The sequence below is a fragment of the Toxorhynchites rutilus genome, chromosome 1 (assembly GCF_029784135.1).
Source record: "Toxorhynchites rutilus septentrionalis strain SRP chromosome 1, ASM2978413v1, whole genome shotgun sequence".
Taxonomy (NCBI): Eukaryota; Metazoa; Arthropoda; class Insecta; order Diptera; family Culicidae; genus Toxorhynchites; species Toxorhynchites rutilus.
The window spans coordinates 125,064,141-125,082,876 of NC_073744.1; the positions used below are offsets into that span (position 1 = coordinate 125,064,141).

General features: G+C 41.4%; 2 protein-coding genes across 2 annotated transcripts in view; one reads left to right on the forward strand and one right to left on the reverse strand.

Moving 5' to 3' along the window:
* Nucleotides 1–18,736, forward strand: part of LOC129761699 (beta-1,4-mannosyltransferase egh) — a 97,937-nt gene that overhangs the window by 12,931 nt on the left and 66,270 nt on the right. The window lies entirely within an intron of this gene.
* Nucleotides 5,051–6,532, reverse strand: LOC129761411 (uncharacterized). The gene has a single exon (XM_055759130.1). The coding sequence runs from the start codon at nucleotides 6,530–6,532 to the stop codon at nucleotides 5,051–5,053; it is 1,482 nt and encodes a 493-aa protein (XP_055615105.1).

Genomic DNA, 18,736 nt, shown 5'->3' on the forward strand with positions numbered 1-18,736 from the left:
ATTGCCGCGACTAAGTAAAAGTTTATCGATCGTATAGGAGGGATATGAAACGGGGACACAACGAAGGAAACATCATTAAACGTTGACATCGGCGTTTCTGAGGAACAGGTATAGATGAAGCAGAAGATCAGGATCCCGGCTACCAAAAACCGTCTATAGTTGTAGTTGTAGTTGTATAGTTGTAGCTTTCCAAATAGTTGTATAGTTGTATAGTTGTAGCGACTATAGTTGTAGCTTTCCAAACTAAGACAGATGGTTGCCAAGGCCCGTTGCTTCATATCCGCTGGCACCGCTGCTTGCGCTTCGTCGGTTTCAGCGCTAACGGCTTCCCAACATCCTTCACGGATCAAAATCATCCGCATCGCGAACGCCCACGTCGTGGAATTTTCCCTTCCGCGTAACTTTTCAATGGCCGGTAACGCCACGGAACCTCCGCCAACTCGAACGCTTCCTGGTCCAGCTGCTGCTCCGTTCGCCTCATCTCTGATACTAGGATTGTTCCGCGATACTCAGATACTCAGATACTCCTTCTAACTTGATACACTTCTTGAGATTGATGCTTCAGTTAAAATAAAACTACTTCCAAACTTCGGTTGTGATCATTTGCCTGGGCCCATAACCTATTGCAGAGCAAATGAATAAAACGACTTGTTCAGTTGAATGCTTGCAATGGAATGAAAATTTTATTCTATCACCTAGCAACTAATAACAATCCTTAGCGTTGCGTATCACTAAGCTACTACGATTACATTAAGATTTCGTGAAAAGATTTTTACTAATTATTCATTCCAACAAATTGAAAACAATCTCTATTCTAAGCATCGCAAAATTAAGTGTACATCTTAAATCTCTCCAAACAAATATTCCTAAATTGACTACCAAAGTAGCCGGCATCATTGGAAGACCTGGAACAATCTGAGAGGTCGTGTTGGCTGTGAAAAGTATTTTATCTCAAAGATGAATAACATAACATAATCATAACAGCACGAGTTGTATACTCAATTTTGCAATTGACTTTTTTTTTGCAAAAGGATAATTACGCAGTTGCATTATTGCAGTATTATTATTATTATTATTATTATAGAGTTATGGCACTTTTCAGCATTCAGCTGGAATATTCACCTACCCCCGGGCTTCTTGAATGCCAAAGGGCGATTAGGGTCTGTGGTATCTTTTTTTAAATTTTTTTTATCTTTAGAATAGTGTCTGCACAATCATCGTGTTCTAATTGTGGTGATTCAGGAACCGTCGCACTATGTTACATGTTCCAAGAATCACCGCTTTCTGCAGAACCGCAAGCTGCTCTGTTACTTGCAGCTCTTCCAATGACTGCGTGAAAGAGTGGGGAACTAAACCAGTAGCAGAGATCACTACTGGTATAATACGGATGCCTTTCAAATGCCACATTTGTTTTAGTTCTTCTGCCAAGTCGTGATACTTGCTTATCTTGGGAGCAAACGTAGATTGTAGATTGTGGTCTAACGGTATTGCAATGTCTATTATCAGCACTTCTTTCTTATTTTTATCGTAGACCACAATATCAGGGCGATTAGCTGGTATTCGGACATCCGTAATGATCTCGCGATCCCAGTACAACTTGTAGCCGCTATTTTTCAAAACCGGATCCGGAATATACTTGTAGTCGGGTACCAACTGATTTACCAAGTTGTGTTTTGATACTAGCTGTTGATGAACAATCTTGGCAACCGAGTTGTGACGATTGAGATAAGCTGATTCGGCTAGCGCTCCACAGCCGGCAATGACGTGTTCAATCGTCTCTCCTACTTTATAGCACTTTCTGCAACAGTCGACAACGTTTTCGTGCAAGATGTACTTCCGGTAGTTTTTGGTCGCTATTATCCGGTCCTGGATGGCTACCATACCTCTTCTGTCTCAGGAAAGAGTTCACCTCGCACCAGCCACGTGTTCGATAATGTTTTGTTGATCTGCGCTTGCTTTAAACGGTGGGGGTGTGTCCCATGAAGTTCTTTTTGCTTCCACGACGTTATTTTTTCTTCAGTAGTCTGCAAATTGCAGCTTAACTCGTACTGATCCTGCGCCAGATGCAGGGCACTGAATCCGTGGTCCGCCTCACAAACAGCGCGATAGATATCGTGACGGGTCTGACTTTCTTCGAAATATCTCCGCAACTGCTGGATCTGGGAAACGCAAAGCGCTTTGATGTCAATGACACCTCTTCCTCCTTCAACACGTTGCAAGGTGAGTCTTTCTATGGACGACTTTGGATGGTGCATGCGGTGCTTAGTGAACGTTACTCTCATCGTTCTTTCAATGGCTTCTAAATCGGTTTTTGTCCACTTCAGCACTCCGAAACTGTACGTGAGTAAGGGAACGGCAAACGTGTTGACGGCTTTGATCTTTTTGCCGCCGCAGAGGTTTGTTCTCAAAACCTGGTTGATTCTTATCAAGAATTGTTCCTGGAGTTCCTTCTTCATTTTTGTATGACAAATCCCTTTCAATTGCAGAAATCCCAGGTTTTTATAGAATTCGCCCTCCATCAAATCTTGAGCTAGAGGCGAATGAACTGAAAAGTTTAAAACCTCTATAATTCATCACGTTCGTTCGTTCAAATCTTGAGGGTCTCTGTCGGGCAGTTATCGGGTGCGGACGCGTTCACAATCGCTCCGCGTTTATTTTCGTTTAGAGTTTTAGTTTGACATGATCAAGCGAGTTTTGTTTCTTCCGGGTTTTCCTTTATTTGTAGTTTTTCGAAAACAGTCGTACATAGTGTGTGAAGACATTTGAGTTTTATGCCTTTATAAAAGCACTTATCACAGCTAGCCTTTTTTCTTTTTTTCCTGAGGCGTCGGTAGTGTGATACAGGAGGACTGTGGTTTTGTGAACAGTTCGAGGCACTCGACTGGAAATGTTTCTTCAGTTTTGTGAATTTGAAAGTTTAAACAAAGTGCGATGAACGAACGGATCCAGGTTTTGCGTTTCAGTGTTCAGTTTCGGAAGCATCCATTTCTTCAAATTTAATGCATCGAAGCGCTCGATTGTATGTGTGTATAGTGCGGAGCAGTTTTCTGTGAGAAGGTCGGAGCGGGAGCAGAGAGCGGAGAATGAGAATCAGCTTTGCGTCAGTGAAGATGGATTCTACAAAGCTAAGTGCATCTGTTCTATTTTCTCTCTTTCTCAGAAATTATGCTTGAGTTCTTCATTCGCTTAGTTTCGTGCCGCGAGGTTTTTTTTTTCATCGTGCGAATGTGTGTGTTAGAGTGGCGAGTCACGATGGGTAAAATCGGAATCATGTGTTGTTTCCGTTTTTAACGGGTTCTATTTAGCTGGATTGTTTGGTTTTTGCTGTGAAATATGGTCAAAAACAGGATAGTGAGTGAGAGGTGTTTCTGGGGCGAGTGTTGGTGCATTTTCGTGTGTTTCATTCGATAGACGAGACCCATTTGATAACGTGTGTACACTGTATCGTGTGTAAGTAATGTGTAAGTAGGATGCGCATAGTTTCAAACTTTGAGTATGCACCGTCTCATGTGTAAGCGTAGTGTAATTATCACCATAGCAACGTTATTCTTATGACCAGTGCTTCAGTACTGGAAGTATTCGATACGTGTCAGTCATCGTGTAGTAGTTCAGTAGTTCAAGTAGTTCAAAGCAAAGAACAACACACGCGAAATATATGTGACCCCCCAAAAAGCTGCGTTCCTATCATAAAACTTACGTCGGAGATACTTTCATTTGGACGGAGTGGGCCTGTTTTGAGAAAATCGATATGCAGATCAAAACTTTGGACAACTGAAATAGCATTAAAGATTCAATCCCAATGATAAAATAAACATAGAAGTGTAATAATCTGAGTGGTTGCCAGAAGTGCTATAGTATTCATACACGATTTGCGTAGTGTTGTTATCACAGCACTTCATTATAAGTGTATTCAGGGTTGTATACGGAAGTACTCGTTTCTTTTTATGAGTTTCGGGCGCGTTTGTGTACATTGGTGGATGTGGTTGTATGTGCAAGTGCTCTGAATCAATTCAAAGCAGGGATATTAAAAATACGAGGGCATTTGGCAAATCAAATTCAGCAATGTTGCGATCATTGCTTTAGGTTACGATTTCAGGTTTGATATCATTGATATCGAATTAGAATGCATTCGGTTCGTTAAATTGTTGAGATTTAGCATTTAGGGAGTCACATCACTTACCGCAGTGAATCCTGATTCATACCTCTTCCCACTAACAACCATCCCTCCCATGATATTCGCTAGGGAACCACGCTATAGAGGCGACCCTTCTGGCCTTCGGGCGGTGAATATCATACTAACATTCCTTCCCTTCCCCTGGTGACTGTAAGGACGTGGCCGGCGTCGTTATTGACCATTTAAATCTCGAATCACCGAAAATTGCACAACGAGAATGATTTGCTAGTCCCAAGCGTCATTCTGTGTGTTCTTTGTGCAATTTGGTTGATTCAGGTCAATCACGGAGAGCAACTACGAATTGTACAGTCTACTCAAGCTCAAGCTCAATTCGCCCTCCATCAAATCTTGAATCACCTCACTCTCGTTTATGCGGAATACTCCAGTCTCCACCAATCGTCCACGATGGAGCTGTACTGATTTACACTTTTCTATTCCGAGTTCCATCCGCACATCGGAACTGAAGTCGCTAACGCATTGTAGTAGAGTATGTAGCGCTTCTGTTGATTCCGCAAACAGTTTCAAGTTGTCCATATAGAAGGTATATTTTATTGTCGTTGTTCTGTTGATATGGTAGCCATGGCTGCTTCGGCCATGGCTGCTCAAGAGGTTCATCGCAAGGCAAAACCACAAAGGACTAAATGTGTCACCTTGGAATATTCCCTTGCGAATATCGAGAGTTCTGGATCTCAACATAGTTGTTCCGTCGGTGATACTAAGCGAAGTGCTCCATTTTTCCATTGCGTGTTCCATAAACCTGATGACGCCATCATGTATCTTGTACATTTTAGTACCTTTATGAGGTATGTGTGCGGTACTGAGTCGTATGCTTTCTTATAATCAATGTACGCCATACTCAGGTTCCTTTTGTTTCGGCTAGCTTGTCCGACGATGACTGCATCGATAATGATTTGATCTTTGCAGCCTCGTGTTTTGTTTACAGCCTTTCTGTTCTCCTGTTATGATTTCGTTAACATCGCAATGGTTTGGATTTTTCCTATTTATCACCGACATAAGTAGCTTGTACAGGCTCGTTAGACATGTTATTGGCCTGTACTTCGCCGCATTCGCTGTGTCTTGATCCTTTGGCATCAGATGAGTAATTCCCCTGGTCACGAACTCCGGTGTTGTTTGGGGATTTTCTAATACCTTATTGAAGCACTCTGCCATTCGCCCATGAGTTGAAGAAAACTTTTTGTACCAGAAATTGTGCACGAAATCTGGTCCTGGCGCAGTCCAATTCCTGGAATATCGAATGGTTTCGTTGATATCATGGGCGATTACCATAACGGCAGGCATTGCTTCAAGTCCGTTTCCATATTCCTCTTCTTCTGCCAGCCACATCCTGTTACTTCGGTGTTGAATAGGGTTCTCCCATAAGCCTGACCAAAACTGGGTAACTTCGTCAATCTCAGGAAGACCACCATCGTAATTATTGCGTTTCTTTTTGATGCGGCTGTAGAACTCCCTTTCGTTCATACTGAACATACGATTATCCGCATGCCTTTTCGTACATTCCGTATAACGTCTTAACCTTTTTGATAGAGCACTCAACCGTTGTACATGGGTGTCGAGGATCTCAATGATGCGGTTTTCATTAAGATCAGAGAGCTCTACCGGCTTCACAATTTCAGCAACTCCACGAATTAACCTTTTCGGTCGACTTCCCCTCTTGTACTGTGTTAGTCGACCGATTTTTACTCGGAGCGTTTGAATACGACCTTCCAGGCGTCTCATCCAAGCAGGTTTCGTTTTTTTGGAGAGTACGCGGTTCTGTCTATCGTCTTGGTGAAAGGTGCGCATTCCTAACGTCCGTACAACAGCTACTGCTCCACAATACACGATAAATTGCAGCTCCTCTAGGTTCTCTACGACTTCCAGGTACACAGGTAGAACTTCCTGGTCGAGAACTTGAACGGCACTCGTCAGTCGATGGGAATACTGCAACTTTGGAATCTTGTGTCGGGTTAAGGGGTGCGTTCCGTAAAACTGATTCACTGCTGCATCCATGTGGAAAGCCAATTCGTTCTTTAGTTGACCTCGTTGATCCTCTGCCGGCTCTTGTCCTCTAGGCTCTGCCACTGGATCCGGTGGTGGTGCAATCGATTCACGCCTCTCACTAGCAAACGATGCACTCAGCCTAGAAGAGCTCCTTCTCGACATATCGCTCGATCTTCCACTCTCTCTACGCCGTTCTCGATGCACTTCCAATTTGATGGCCTCTATTTCAGCCGGGGACAGCATGTTGTGTGATAAAATCGCTCGTCTCCGTGTGTAGAGCTTATTCCGATCTAATTGGCCGGCAAATCGTGGGAACTGCTCGTTGAACATTTCCAGCATTCTTGGTCTGCCAGACATGTCCGTCTCCAATCTTGTGCAGACATAATAGCAACGAATCACGAATTCATTCATCTCTCTCGGCCACATGATTCGTTGCCGTTGGCGGCCTGTCAATGTGAGCGACTGACGTCGTCTAATCGCAGCATCATTTGCAGGTGCAGCTTGTGCTGCGGGTTCTGTTTTGCGTTCGGTTTACGGGCTGAGCCCGATGACTAGAGGTCCGCTCTTGCACCAATTCCTCTAGCAGCTGGCCGCTCGCATGTATGCCCGTTCCATGACCAGCTCCAGTCCGGTGGCCCTCAGGCGATCGCATTAATAAAATTCTCCTTGATCTCAATTCCATGATTGGTTGTTTTCCTTTTTCCGAGAAAACACGGGTTGGCACAGGTTGCTTCTTAGAGTCCTCAACCTGCCTGAAGGACGGTATCTCAGCCGTTCCTAACCTGGAATACAGACTCTGTTGTGGGCCGCTCCTAACATGGAAAACAGACGCTACACTAGTCCCCCTTCCCTGTTTGCATACGAATCAAGGTTCCACCGGGGTTGGTTACCCGATCTTTCCAAGGGTTGCTCGCATCTCAGCTGGTACCTCGTGACGGTAGTGATCGGAGTTCCTGAGCAGAGGCTGAAGGTCGCAATGGGAGCTACAAGACACGTGCACCAGGCTTTACTAACTTTATTATTATTATTATTATTAATAATAATTATTAATAATAATAATAAGTTGCATTATGCAGTATGTTCCTCGTGTAGAGGTTCATAGCTTTTACGACTTTGTTGGGTGTGTTAAAAGTTCGGGGCCCCATTGAACCACAGTTTTGTGAAATGCAACCTTCTGATTTCTTTGAGTTTTCAGTTCAATTCTAAAGATAAATTTGAATTAACATTAAAAACAGATCAAAGATGCATAATAAACAAAAATCTTCTCAAAAGCCTCTTTTGAAACAGATCATCCATATGACTAAATTGAGGTTTTGATCAGCTGAAGGAAGTTTCATGGCATGGCATTCAAAAATCACGGAAAATTCACCGGAGGATATCCATAGTTACTGGATCAATCTATCGGAATAAAAAAGAGCACTTAAAGGCATTTAAAAAAGTTATATAACAATTTGGTCATGTCAAGCTGATTTTGAAATAACGGCATATTTTTCCCGCTCCCTTGACATTTCTCTTCAGTAAGGTTTGCCATCTCATAGTGGAAAGATATGCGATCCAAAAACGAGTCGAGATTATTGAAATTTACTACCGAAATTCAGAGTCAATGGCCTCAACTTTAAGAGCGCTACGTCCAATTTATGGTCGTCATAATTGTCCTGCCAGATCAACAATTGAGCGTCTACTGGAAAAATTTGAATCCACAGGCACAGTACAAAATGTTCCCATGTTTGTCAGTGAGACAAAGAAGTGCCCGTAATGTCGTGAACATTGCTGCCGCTAGCGCATCAATTGAGGAAGACCCAAATTAGTCTCTCCCACATCGTTCTCAAGCGTTGGGCATTTCTGTGATGTCGTTATGGCGAATTTTGCGAAAAGATCTTGACCTACATTCTTACAAGATCAAATTGACGCAAGAACTGAAGCCGCTTGACCACCAGAAGCGTCGTATGTTCGTGAAATGGACTGTGCAACAACTTGAAAATGATTCGGATTTTCATCGAAATATCATCTTCAGCGATGAGGTTCATTTTTGGCTGAATAGCTTCGTCAATAAGCAAAGTATGCGTTACTGGTCAGGCAGCAATCCACACGTACTCCATGAGTCACCATTGCATCCCGACGGTTTTTTATGGTTTGGTGCGGTTTATGGTCCGGCGGCTTCATTGGGTCGTACTTCTTCCGTGATGATCATGACCGGCACGTTACTGTGAATGGGAAGCGCTACCGCTCAATGATAACCGAATATTTTTGGCCCGAATTGGACAATATGTGGTTTCAACAGGACGGCGCCACAAGCCACACAGCGAATTTTACAATCGATATATTGAAAACCAACTTTGGTGGACATGTTATCTCACGAAATGGCCCAGTCAATTGGCCGCCTCGGTCGTGCGATTTGACGCCGTTAGACTATTTCCTGTGGGGATACGTCAAGTCTATGGTCTATGCCAAAAAGCCAGCGACGATTGATGAACTTCGTACGAATATCGAACGTAAACTTGCAGCAGTATCGGCCGATTTATGCTTGAAAATCGTCGAAAATTGGGTTCAGCGTCTGGACTTCTACAAGCGTGCCCGCGGTGGCCATGCAAAAAAAATAGAGTTCCATACATAATGGCATCAATTGTACTTCCACGTGAATAAAGAATTTCATTGATATTCAAAATCGTTATTGTTTTATTTATGAAAAACTTTTGTAGCGCTCTAATTGAAATACCCTTTACTTCGATCTTCCGATCGAACCGACAACTTGGCTTTCTCTCCAAGATTTCCACAGATTTCAAGGACCCGCATTGCCTAAAAGCACTGTATTGCTCACTCGTTCGTCCGATCCTCTTTCCGGCATCTGCTGTTTGGGCTCCAAATGATGTCACATGAACCTTAGATTGAACGTATGCAAAAAAGGGTTTGTAAAGCTTGCGCCCAGGAATCTACCGTGGCGTGATCCATCGAACCTGCCGGTATACCCTGACAGATGTCGCTTGCTTGAACTTGAAACATTTGATCGGAGACGAAAAATGCAATTGTGTCACATTTACCCGAAACCCACTCACCCGAAAGACAGTTACCCGAAAGACATTCACCCGAATTCCGCTCACCCGAGTGTAACAAATACCCGAATGCGACAGTTACCCATATGTAACATGTACTTGAACTGACGCTTACCCGAATGCTACATTTATTCGATTGTAACAATTATCCGAATGTAACATTTACCCGAACGTAACATCTACTCGAATGCGTCATTTACCCTAAAGAAGGATATATTCGAATAAAACGCAAATTTTGTTATTAGGAAGTATTTGTATATTTATTTCTGATCAGTGTTATATAAAGATCATATTTGTCTCGTACGTTCATTTCCATTCAAAAAGTATTTTTCGTGGGTAGTGCAATTTGAGAAATAGCGGCGTTGAATAAAATCCTTTTCAAAATAATGAAAAGTGAAAGAATACAGTTTTATAACATATTATTAAGTTTATCCATTCATATGGATGACACAGCCCGGTTAACTTAAAAGAAAGCTGCCAATTTTGGTGCATACGTATTATGGCACTGTAGTGCAATTTTGATTATGAATTTATTTTTTCTCAATTAAATTAATTCTGAGATCACTGTAATGGGGGTGAAGTTCCCAACTAACGAGAACAAGTAACCGAGGCCGCCTCAAGCCTCTCAAACAACCTGTGTTCCACCGATTATCCGGTTAGTTTGAAACATAGAAGACGATCCTCTAGTTAGCTCGGTATACGTTTATCTGGTGTATCACGTTTGCAACCAGGCAATGGATGCATGACATGCATAATTAACCAGGCAAACGTAATGTACCAGGTAAACGTATACCGATTTCATTTAATTTTTTTTGTTAAAGTTTCCTGCATAGTTTTCGGAATATTCCATAACCCATGCTCATTTCTGAATGACCTCTTGGCCTTGAAGAGTAATACGGAAAGCAAAGAAGATGGCATGTCACTACACTAATTTCTAAAAATGACAAAGCGAAGTCTTCAACATCTTTTTCGAATTACCTCATTAGAATTTCTCATTGTACTTCGTAACTTCGCAATAGGAGATTCGACAAAACTCATAATCTGATTTGTCGGATTTTTTCATTCGGGTAAACATTCCATTCGGGTAAATGTTGCATTCGGGTGAATGTCGCATTCGGGTATTTGTCGCATTCGGGTAAACGTTGCATTCGGGTAAATGTCCATTCGGGTATTTGTCGCATTTATGTACTTCCGGGTACATGTTGCATTCAGGTGAATGTCATTCGGCTATGTGTTACATTCGGGAAAATGTGCTTCGGGTAAACGTGTTTCGGGTGAATGGTATTCGGGTGATTGGGACACAAAATACAACAAGCGATCTTTGTAGTTGAGATACTCAATGGTGATGTCGACTGCTTTTATATCCTATCGCTTTGGACTTTCGGGCCTCCGGTAGAATGCCGAGATAGCGATCCCTGATGCAACCGAGATTTCATCGCACCTTGTAACCAACCTGTTTGTGCAATTGGCCGCATGTTTTCGTCTGTTGAATCCGTGTTTAAATTTGAAATGTACTCGTCACAATTCATTAACAGAATAAGGAGATTGAATGTGTTTTAAATCGTGATAAATCATTTATGAAAATTAATGAGAATTTAATAAAGAATATAAAAAGATCTAAAATTCTTACCTTTTACGACACTTCTCAGCCGTCGCTTAACTCAATCTAAAATCACAAACAATTCATTTATACACTCTGTCCAACTTCTACAAGTTCCTTAATCCATTGCTTAGTTTACTTGCTGGTATGAATAGTAGCATCGTTTTGCTGGAATGTGAATTTTTCATGACGATATCCACGCAAACACGGTTGGAGAGACGATTCCAGAACATGTGTGTAATCCTTGAATGATGTGAAAGCTATCTTGAGCATTCCGGTTGCACAGAATTCCGCCCAAACCATGCACGAGCCTCCACCAAATTTCCTGGTTGAAAAATACTGTTCCTTCTTCCGTAAATTACGCCATTACCCGTTAAAATCATGAGGACCATCCAAATGGAACTTAATTTCGTCAGTGACAGTACCCTATACATTGAAGAAATTTTCGTTATGGTATATAACAAAATATATTCTTTTGGAAACATTCTTTGTCACAACATACCATGCCTCACTGTCGGTTCATGTGAGCTTTGGCAAAACTCAGACGTCTTCCGATGTGAGATGGAAAAAAAGGAGGAGCTTTAACCTTTTAAACCCTCTTTATGTGAGGATTTTTTACCAAAATTTGACGAATTGTCACCCGAGTAGTTGAGAAGTTGAAATATTGCTTTATTTGCATATGCGATTTTGAGGTATTCGAAGCTGTACTAACTATTTCTCACTTATTCCGGTCAGAGAGCTTCGATTTATGTGGAGCTCTCTCCTTCTTACCGTATCCTTGAGGATTTACCAAATAATTGAGCACTACTGGATGGGATCGCCCAATTCGACGAGCAATTTCTCAGATATCAACATTTTCTTGGTGAAATGCATCGATTTGTCTTTCTTTCCCCTTCGGTATTTTCCAGATTTATTGATCAAAACATCTAAAACAACGGAAAATGTAACTGGTCTTATAGAAACTTGACAGTTTAAAAATACGAAGACATTCGTCTACGCTCAGCGCTAGCACATACACACATATGAAAATCATGCAGTGTATGGTAGTCACCAATACCTACACACTGGAATGTAAATTGAAGCATTGTTTGTTTACAATGATACAAAGCAACAAGATCATCACCTGGTCTTATAGAAGTTAGACAAAGTGTATATCGACAGACGTTCTTAAATTTCAAATATGTTCGCTAATTAAATGTTTTTTGACCTACGTCAAGAAAGTACTGATTGTAAATCAAGAAGAACGCTATTTGTTGAGATTTCACACCACAGAGAGCACAAGGAAGCTCGACTAACCATTATCGAAGTCTTTGGATCTTTCCCCCATACAAACCGCCCTGGTCTGAGTTCAAATAATGCAAAAATAAACGAACAGATGCTTGTTGTTTTGATTAATCGCCTGCCTCCCCCAAATGATGGTACCTGTTTGGCATGTTCTCGCTATTGTGTTTACACCACATCCTCAACATGCCCACATGTGTTCCTCGTGGATACCAGCCTTTGACCGTGGTGGTAGAAAAATTCTATCGTTTTTTAAATCTAAAAATAAGCTTCAATTGCCGGGGTTTTCCCCGCTTTGTTTTGGTAAGGCGATATTTTTGGCCAAATTCAAAGGCTGTTGACTGTACCGCGTCGCCGTCTCCGAGGGTGGGTTTAATTAAACGAGGAAGAAGGTTTTCTCACGGTAGAATAACTTTCTTCACACGTTCGGTATCGATCCTGTCGCCTGTCAGAACACTGCAATATCCATCCATCAGCCCGTCAGCCGTTGGTCGGTCGGTCGGCCTTAAACTAGATATTGCCAAGAAGCTATTTTCGGTTCGCTTGCGTCAGCTTTTGTGGGGTGAGCCAGTGAGGAAAAACACACTTGTTTGGTCGACCGGCAATGAAAGAGAAAGTGGCCGGCGATAATGATTATCTTTCATTTTCAATTGGATCGCGGTTGCGTGAACCTCCCAGCCGCCGCCCCACGCCGCTTTGAATCGAAAGCAGTGACGAATTTATTTCCAATCATTTTTTGTTTGTTTGATGCGCAGTATATCTCGCAAACGTGCAAATATATCGGAAGCCATATTTATCGACCTGTGCACCGGTGTCTACTGGTTACAGGAAGTTTGTCGTTTGGACAAGATTTGCGGTGATCCATTTCAACCGGAAAATTGTCGCTTTACCTCTCGCAGCGTACATCGGCCTTTGCCAAGATACTACGCTTATAAAGCGTTTCCGTCTACAAGTGATTAACTCTCAGGAGGTCTTGTATCGGTCTTCTCGAGATTTTCGCAACACGCGCTCTTTCTCTTTCTGCGACGTAACAGCGGATGGAAGTGAACACAGCTGGTCATGTTTCGTCGCAGTTTGGGTGACTGATGTTTATGAAATCTGTTTCATTTTCACACCTTACCAAATCTGCTGTTTTAATTATAGCTAATAAGCTTAGCTAGCGCTTATTCAGAATCGTAGTCATTATGCGAAGGTCGTCCAACAGTATTTGCTCCAAGCTTTATTTAGCTAAATGTAGAGTGACTCATAGAAATGAACTACCTAAAAAAATCAATAAATCATTGGATTGTTGCTTACACTTTGCTTTTTTAATATTCCCATAAGGAACATCAACTAGTGTTCAGAGAACTGGGCTTCCAGGAGGCAATGTGGTGTAACCTCAACGAATTATTCCAGTAAACATTTCCTTCACTTCATCCATGCTAATGTCCGATATTGACCAGGTTGCACCATATTACTGAAGCATTGTACGGATTTTGGAACCTGAAATTCTCAGAAGTTCAACAGGATATGCGAGCCAACAGAACTCTACTCCGGGCGGTCTGTTCCGAAGATTCCAGTAGAACTTTTGAGTACTGTTGACACGGACGTGATCATGTTGTTCCATGCACGCCTATGCCTCTATGCCTAGATACGATTACCTTTTTTTTCAGCATATGACATTTTTTGCATTTGAATTAGAAGCACACCATTCTACGAGAATATTCTGAGGTGTTGCAGTCTTGGAATCGGCCCATCTGGTCGTAGGAACCATTTGAAATTTCATGAAATTTATGAAAATGGTCAGATCCTAAGGCAAATATTTTTTGGAGGTGATGGAATGACAATTTTATCGTTTTCATTTCAATTTACGAAAATGGTCAAAGCTCTCATATTTTTTCGCACTTTTTTATAAGAACTTAGTGAGATTTTTCAATTAAACTTATAACATTTTTTTTAAAAGAATATTTAAAAAAATAGAAAATGTCAATTTTGGCGCTGGTGTCGCTTTGCGAGATTACGGCAGTAATGGGAAGACTCGTGTGTCTAATTTAAATGAAAAAAAATTATAGGTCTGAGCCTAGGGGCAAGGACGGGATCTTGACATAGGACTGTGATTGTGTGTAGTAATCACATTTGAATTGAGTGTTTTCATTGTTCTAAATCCACATTTTTTTTCTCTTTCGATACATCAAATGGACACCTTGTATCATTTAACCGGGTCAGATGAGATAACGTGATACATTCCGGAACATTTTTTGTAAAGAGTGGGAATAACTTTATAGCTGTACTGGCTGATCCGGCAAACCTCGTCCTGCCCAAAATTTAGCTCCAATTTCTTGATTCCTTCTCGAGTTATGCAGAAGTTTGTGTTTCATTGGTATGGCAGCCCACTTTCCCTTAAAGAGGGGGTACATGTGTCAAACCACCATAGTAACATTTAATGTTCCCTGCCAAATTTGGTTCAATTTGCTTGATAAGTTCTCGAGTTATGCAAATTAACTACCCCACTCCCTTCTTTAGAGAGAGGATGGCATGTACACAGCAATGGCAAGCCTGCAGCGTGCATTCAACACAGTTTCTTCGGCGTTTGATTTTAACGTTTCACGTGTTACATTCAAACAACGGTTTTTAGAATTAATTAGAGTTAGATAATTGTATCATTTGGTCCACTGTAGTCTATTGATGCCAGAACAAATGAATAAAAAGGGGGGAGGAGTGTCGAATGAAATTGTAGAACACATGCGAATTGAATTTTTCGAATTTTCTCATTTTCCTTCAGAGTTTTCCGAAAGTTTTCAATCGTCATGTTTGGTTGGAATATGTACATTATTTTTATGGAACCTCCTCTCCTTTCCAGAGGAAGGAGGGGTGTCTTACCCTCACAGAAACATTTCTCGTACCCAAGAACCCTCGCATCCCAAATTTGGCTCCATTTGCTTGATTAGTTCTCGAGTTATGCAGAAATTTGTCTTTCATTTATATGGCAGCCCCCCCCCCCTTTGAGAGGAGGGTGGAGTGTCTAAGTACCAGAGAAACATTTATTGCACCCTAAAACCTCCACATGCCTTATTTGGTTTCATTTGCTTGATTAATTCTCGAGTAATGCAGAAATTTGTGTTTCATTTATATGGCAGCCCCCTCCTGAGAGAGGAGGGTGAAGTGTCTAACCACCATAGAAACATTTATTGCACCCTAAAACCTCCATATGCCTAATTTGGTTTCATTTGCTTGATTGATTCTCGAGTAATGCTGAAATTTGTGTTTCATTTGTATGGCAGCTCCCCTTAGAGAGGGGTGGAGGGGTCTCTAACTATCATAATAACCTTCCCCGACCCCATAAATCACTACAAACCAATTTTCATATCGATCGGTTCAGTAGTTTCCGAGTCCATGAGAATCAGACAGACAGACAGATCGAAATCCATTTTTATATATATAGATATATATTAAGTATTTTATGGTCATGAGTGCTCTTTTGGGAAGTTCGTGTACCTGCTGTAGTGAATTGATCTCATTGGCTGCTAAGTTTTGCTTATGTATAGGAAAGGGAAAGATGAATGGGCAATTGCATTCGTGGAAGTTAAGCGAGCTCTAAGCTACACATACATATATTAAGATCGTGACTACTCAAGTGACTACATATGCGTGAGTATACCCTTTCGAACCTCTAAATCAGCAGCCAGTTAAATTCTTTATTTGCTTTTTTTATATTACCAAACAACAAACTCGACATCATATCCTCAACCAACATTACATGAATTGTTAGTAGCAAGACCTACACGATAAAGACGTGAATTGAGCCCGAATTCATTGAACTTTGGGGATAATGGAGTAAAACCATCTTCCAAGTTCATCTCTCCATTGATTCTGCTAACTTATAAATGCCTGTTTGTCCTACAAATGGATAATAATTCATAATAAGCATCGATTAACATTGTGAACTAGTGCAATCGAAGAAACATACCCATTAAAATCGTGAAACTGTTTAATTGTTTAATATATTTTCTATTCGTGTTTCATTTCAAGCAAAACATTACTGGATAAATTTCCTATCTAATGGTATACAACACAACATACGTCGCAATAACGATTTTGAATAATATGCGTTTGAAAACTCTTAATAAATCTAAATAAATCGTTTCATTTTGTGTAGAGTTACCCCCCTATATAGAAATCAAAGACATAGTCCTATGTCAAAATGTCATTCTATCGGCTACAAAAAATAGTTATCATAGGATTTGACCATTTTCGTGAATTTCTTGAAACCAGTTGGGTCAATTCCAAGACTCCACCGCCTCAGAATATTCTCGTAGGATGGTGGGCTTCTAATTCAAATGAGAAAATTGTCATTCCTTTCTTCTTCAAAAAATTTTCCTAAGGACTTGATAATTTTCGCAAATTTCATGAAATTTCAAATGGTTCCTATGACCAGATGGGTCAATTCCAAGACTCTACCACCTCCGAATATTCTCGCCGGATGGTGTGCGTCTAATTCAAATGGAAAAATTGTTATATACAGTCTCCGATTTCTTTTCACTATTTCACTGTTCACTGCCATTCTTGTACACAATCAAGTCAAAAAAATTTTTCTACATACGAGTATATTATTCGTTTTTTGAATATAAAAGAATAATTGAATTTTAGATTCATTCCCTTAAAGTCAGGAAACACCTTTCTCACATTAAAAAACAAAATTATGCAGAATCTCTCAGGAGCTGATGGAGGATCATATTTTCATATTTGATGGAAAAATCCACCTACACATATGATCGAATTTCAACAATGACAGAGTTATAAAACTTTTTTTTGTTTCGGGCTTTGTTTGAAAAGTACGCTACGTAAGACGATTCTGTTGCTTATTATCGGAAGATGAGAAAATTTAGTGGATTTAAATAACATTTTGGATATGGAATACTTTAAGGTGTCGTATCGGGTATACATTACTGGTCTTTTTTTTTCTCAAAATGGCACTAACGTTCTTCGTAGAGGAGCTTTGTCATTTCAACGTAGCATTACTTGCGTCATATTTATGAGTAATTAGTTGAGATCTCTATGCCAACATTCAACCTTAAGTTACCTTATAAACTTTATGTTTCAGTCTTAATTCTTACTATAGCCCATTGCTTGAACTTTTCGCACTTCGTCGCTTGCAGTTACACACTCGGCTTCAGCTCTGGAATGTTGGCCGGATTCAACTCCGTCGGAACCACAGTGATGTCATTTTGACACATAACTATGTTTTTTTTTTAATTTCTGTGCTGGGTTGTAAGTTCCCAAAACGCGAGCGAAACGTGTAAGATACAAGGTTTCGCTCACTAATACTTCTTCGCCGGCTGAATGAAGTGGTATGCTAATTAAAGGGTGTGTCACATCAAATTGCATCACGGAAAAAACGCGGTAGAAATTTAATTTTTAGGAATTATATCTTCAGCTTTCGCTTATAATCAGCTAAGAGTGTATAGATCACGTTGGCCATGCTTCACTGTCAATTTTTCGTAAATTTGGAAAAATGTCGTCGAACGAAAAAGAGCGTCTTGAATTAATCCTGTGCACTCATTTCGAGAATCCGGAGTTGTCACATCGGGACATCGTTAAGATGCTGGGAATCGTCCAATCCACGGTCAGCAGAGTACTAAAACGATACTTCGAGAACCTAACCATCGACCGGAAGGTGAAGAACGGCAAAAATGGATGATCCGTCAGTGAAAAAGATCACAAGCGCGTAGTTAAGCAGTTTAGACGTGATCCGAGAAGTTCGGTCCGAGATGTCGCCAATAAGCTGAATTTGTCAAGTTCATTCGTCCAGCGGACCAAGCAGCGGGAGGGCCTGCGTACATACAAGGTTCAGAAGGCTCCTAACCGCGACGATAGGCAAAACATGGTGGGGAAGACGCGAGCCCGGAAGCTGTACACCGAAATGCTGACGAAGCCGCATTGCCTGGTAATGGACGACGAAACCTTCGTCAAAGCGGACTTTCGTCAGCTGCCGGGCCTGTTGTTCTTCTCCGCAGAGGACAAATTCAGCGTTCCGGAGGAGATTCGCAAGCAGAAACTATCCAAGTTTGCCAAAAAGTACATGGTGTGGCAAGCGATCTGCTCTTGCGGAAAGCGGAGCGCCCCCTTCGTGATGACCGGCACGGTAAACGGGCAGGTTTACCTTAAGGGGTGCCTACAGAAGCGCTTACTACCACTATTGAAGCAGCACGAGGGCCCGACCATCTTCTGGCCGGATCTCGCTTCGTGCCACTATTCAAAGGACGTGTTGGAGTGGTACGAAGCCAACGGGGTCACCTTCGTGCCAAAGCAAATGAACCCGCCCAACGCGCCGGAGCTTCGCCCAATAGAGAAATATTGGACGATTATGAAGCAGGCCCTCCGGAAGAACCCAAAAGTTGTCAAATCGGAGGCGGACTTCAAGAGAAAAAGGATTTCTGTTCAAAAAAAACTACAACCTGACGTTGTACAGAACCGTATGGACGGGGTAAAGAGGAAGGTGCGAGCATACGGGCTTGGGCTCGAAGTATGAATAAAAAGAAAATTCCAAAAGTTGTTTAATAGTTTTTATTTTACTGTCTAAAATTTTCAAAAGGATCGGTCTACTGGGTGAATTTCTACAGCGTTTTTTCCGTGATGCAATTTGATGTGACA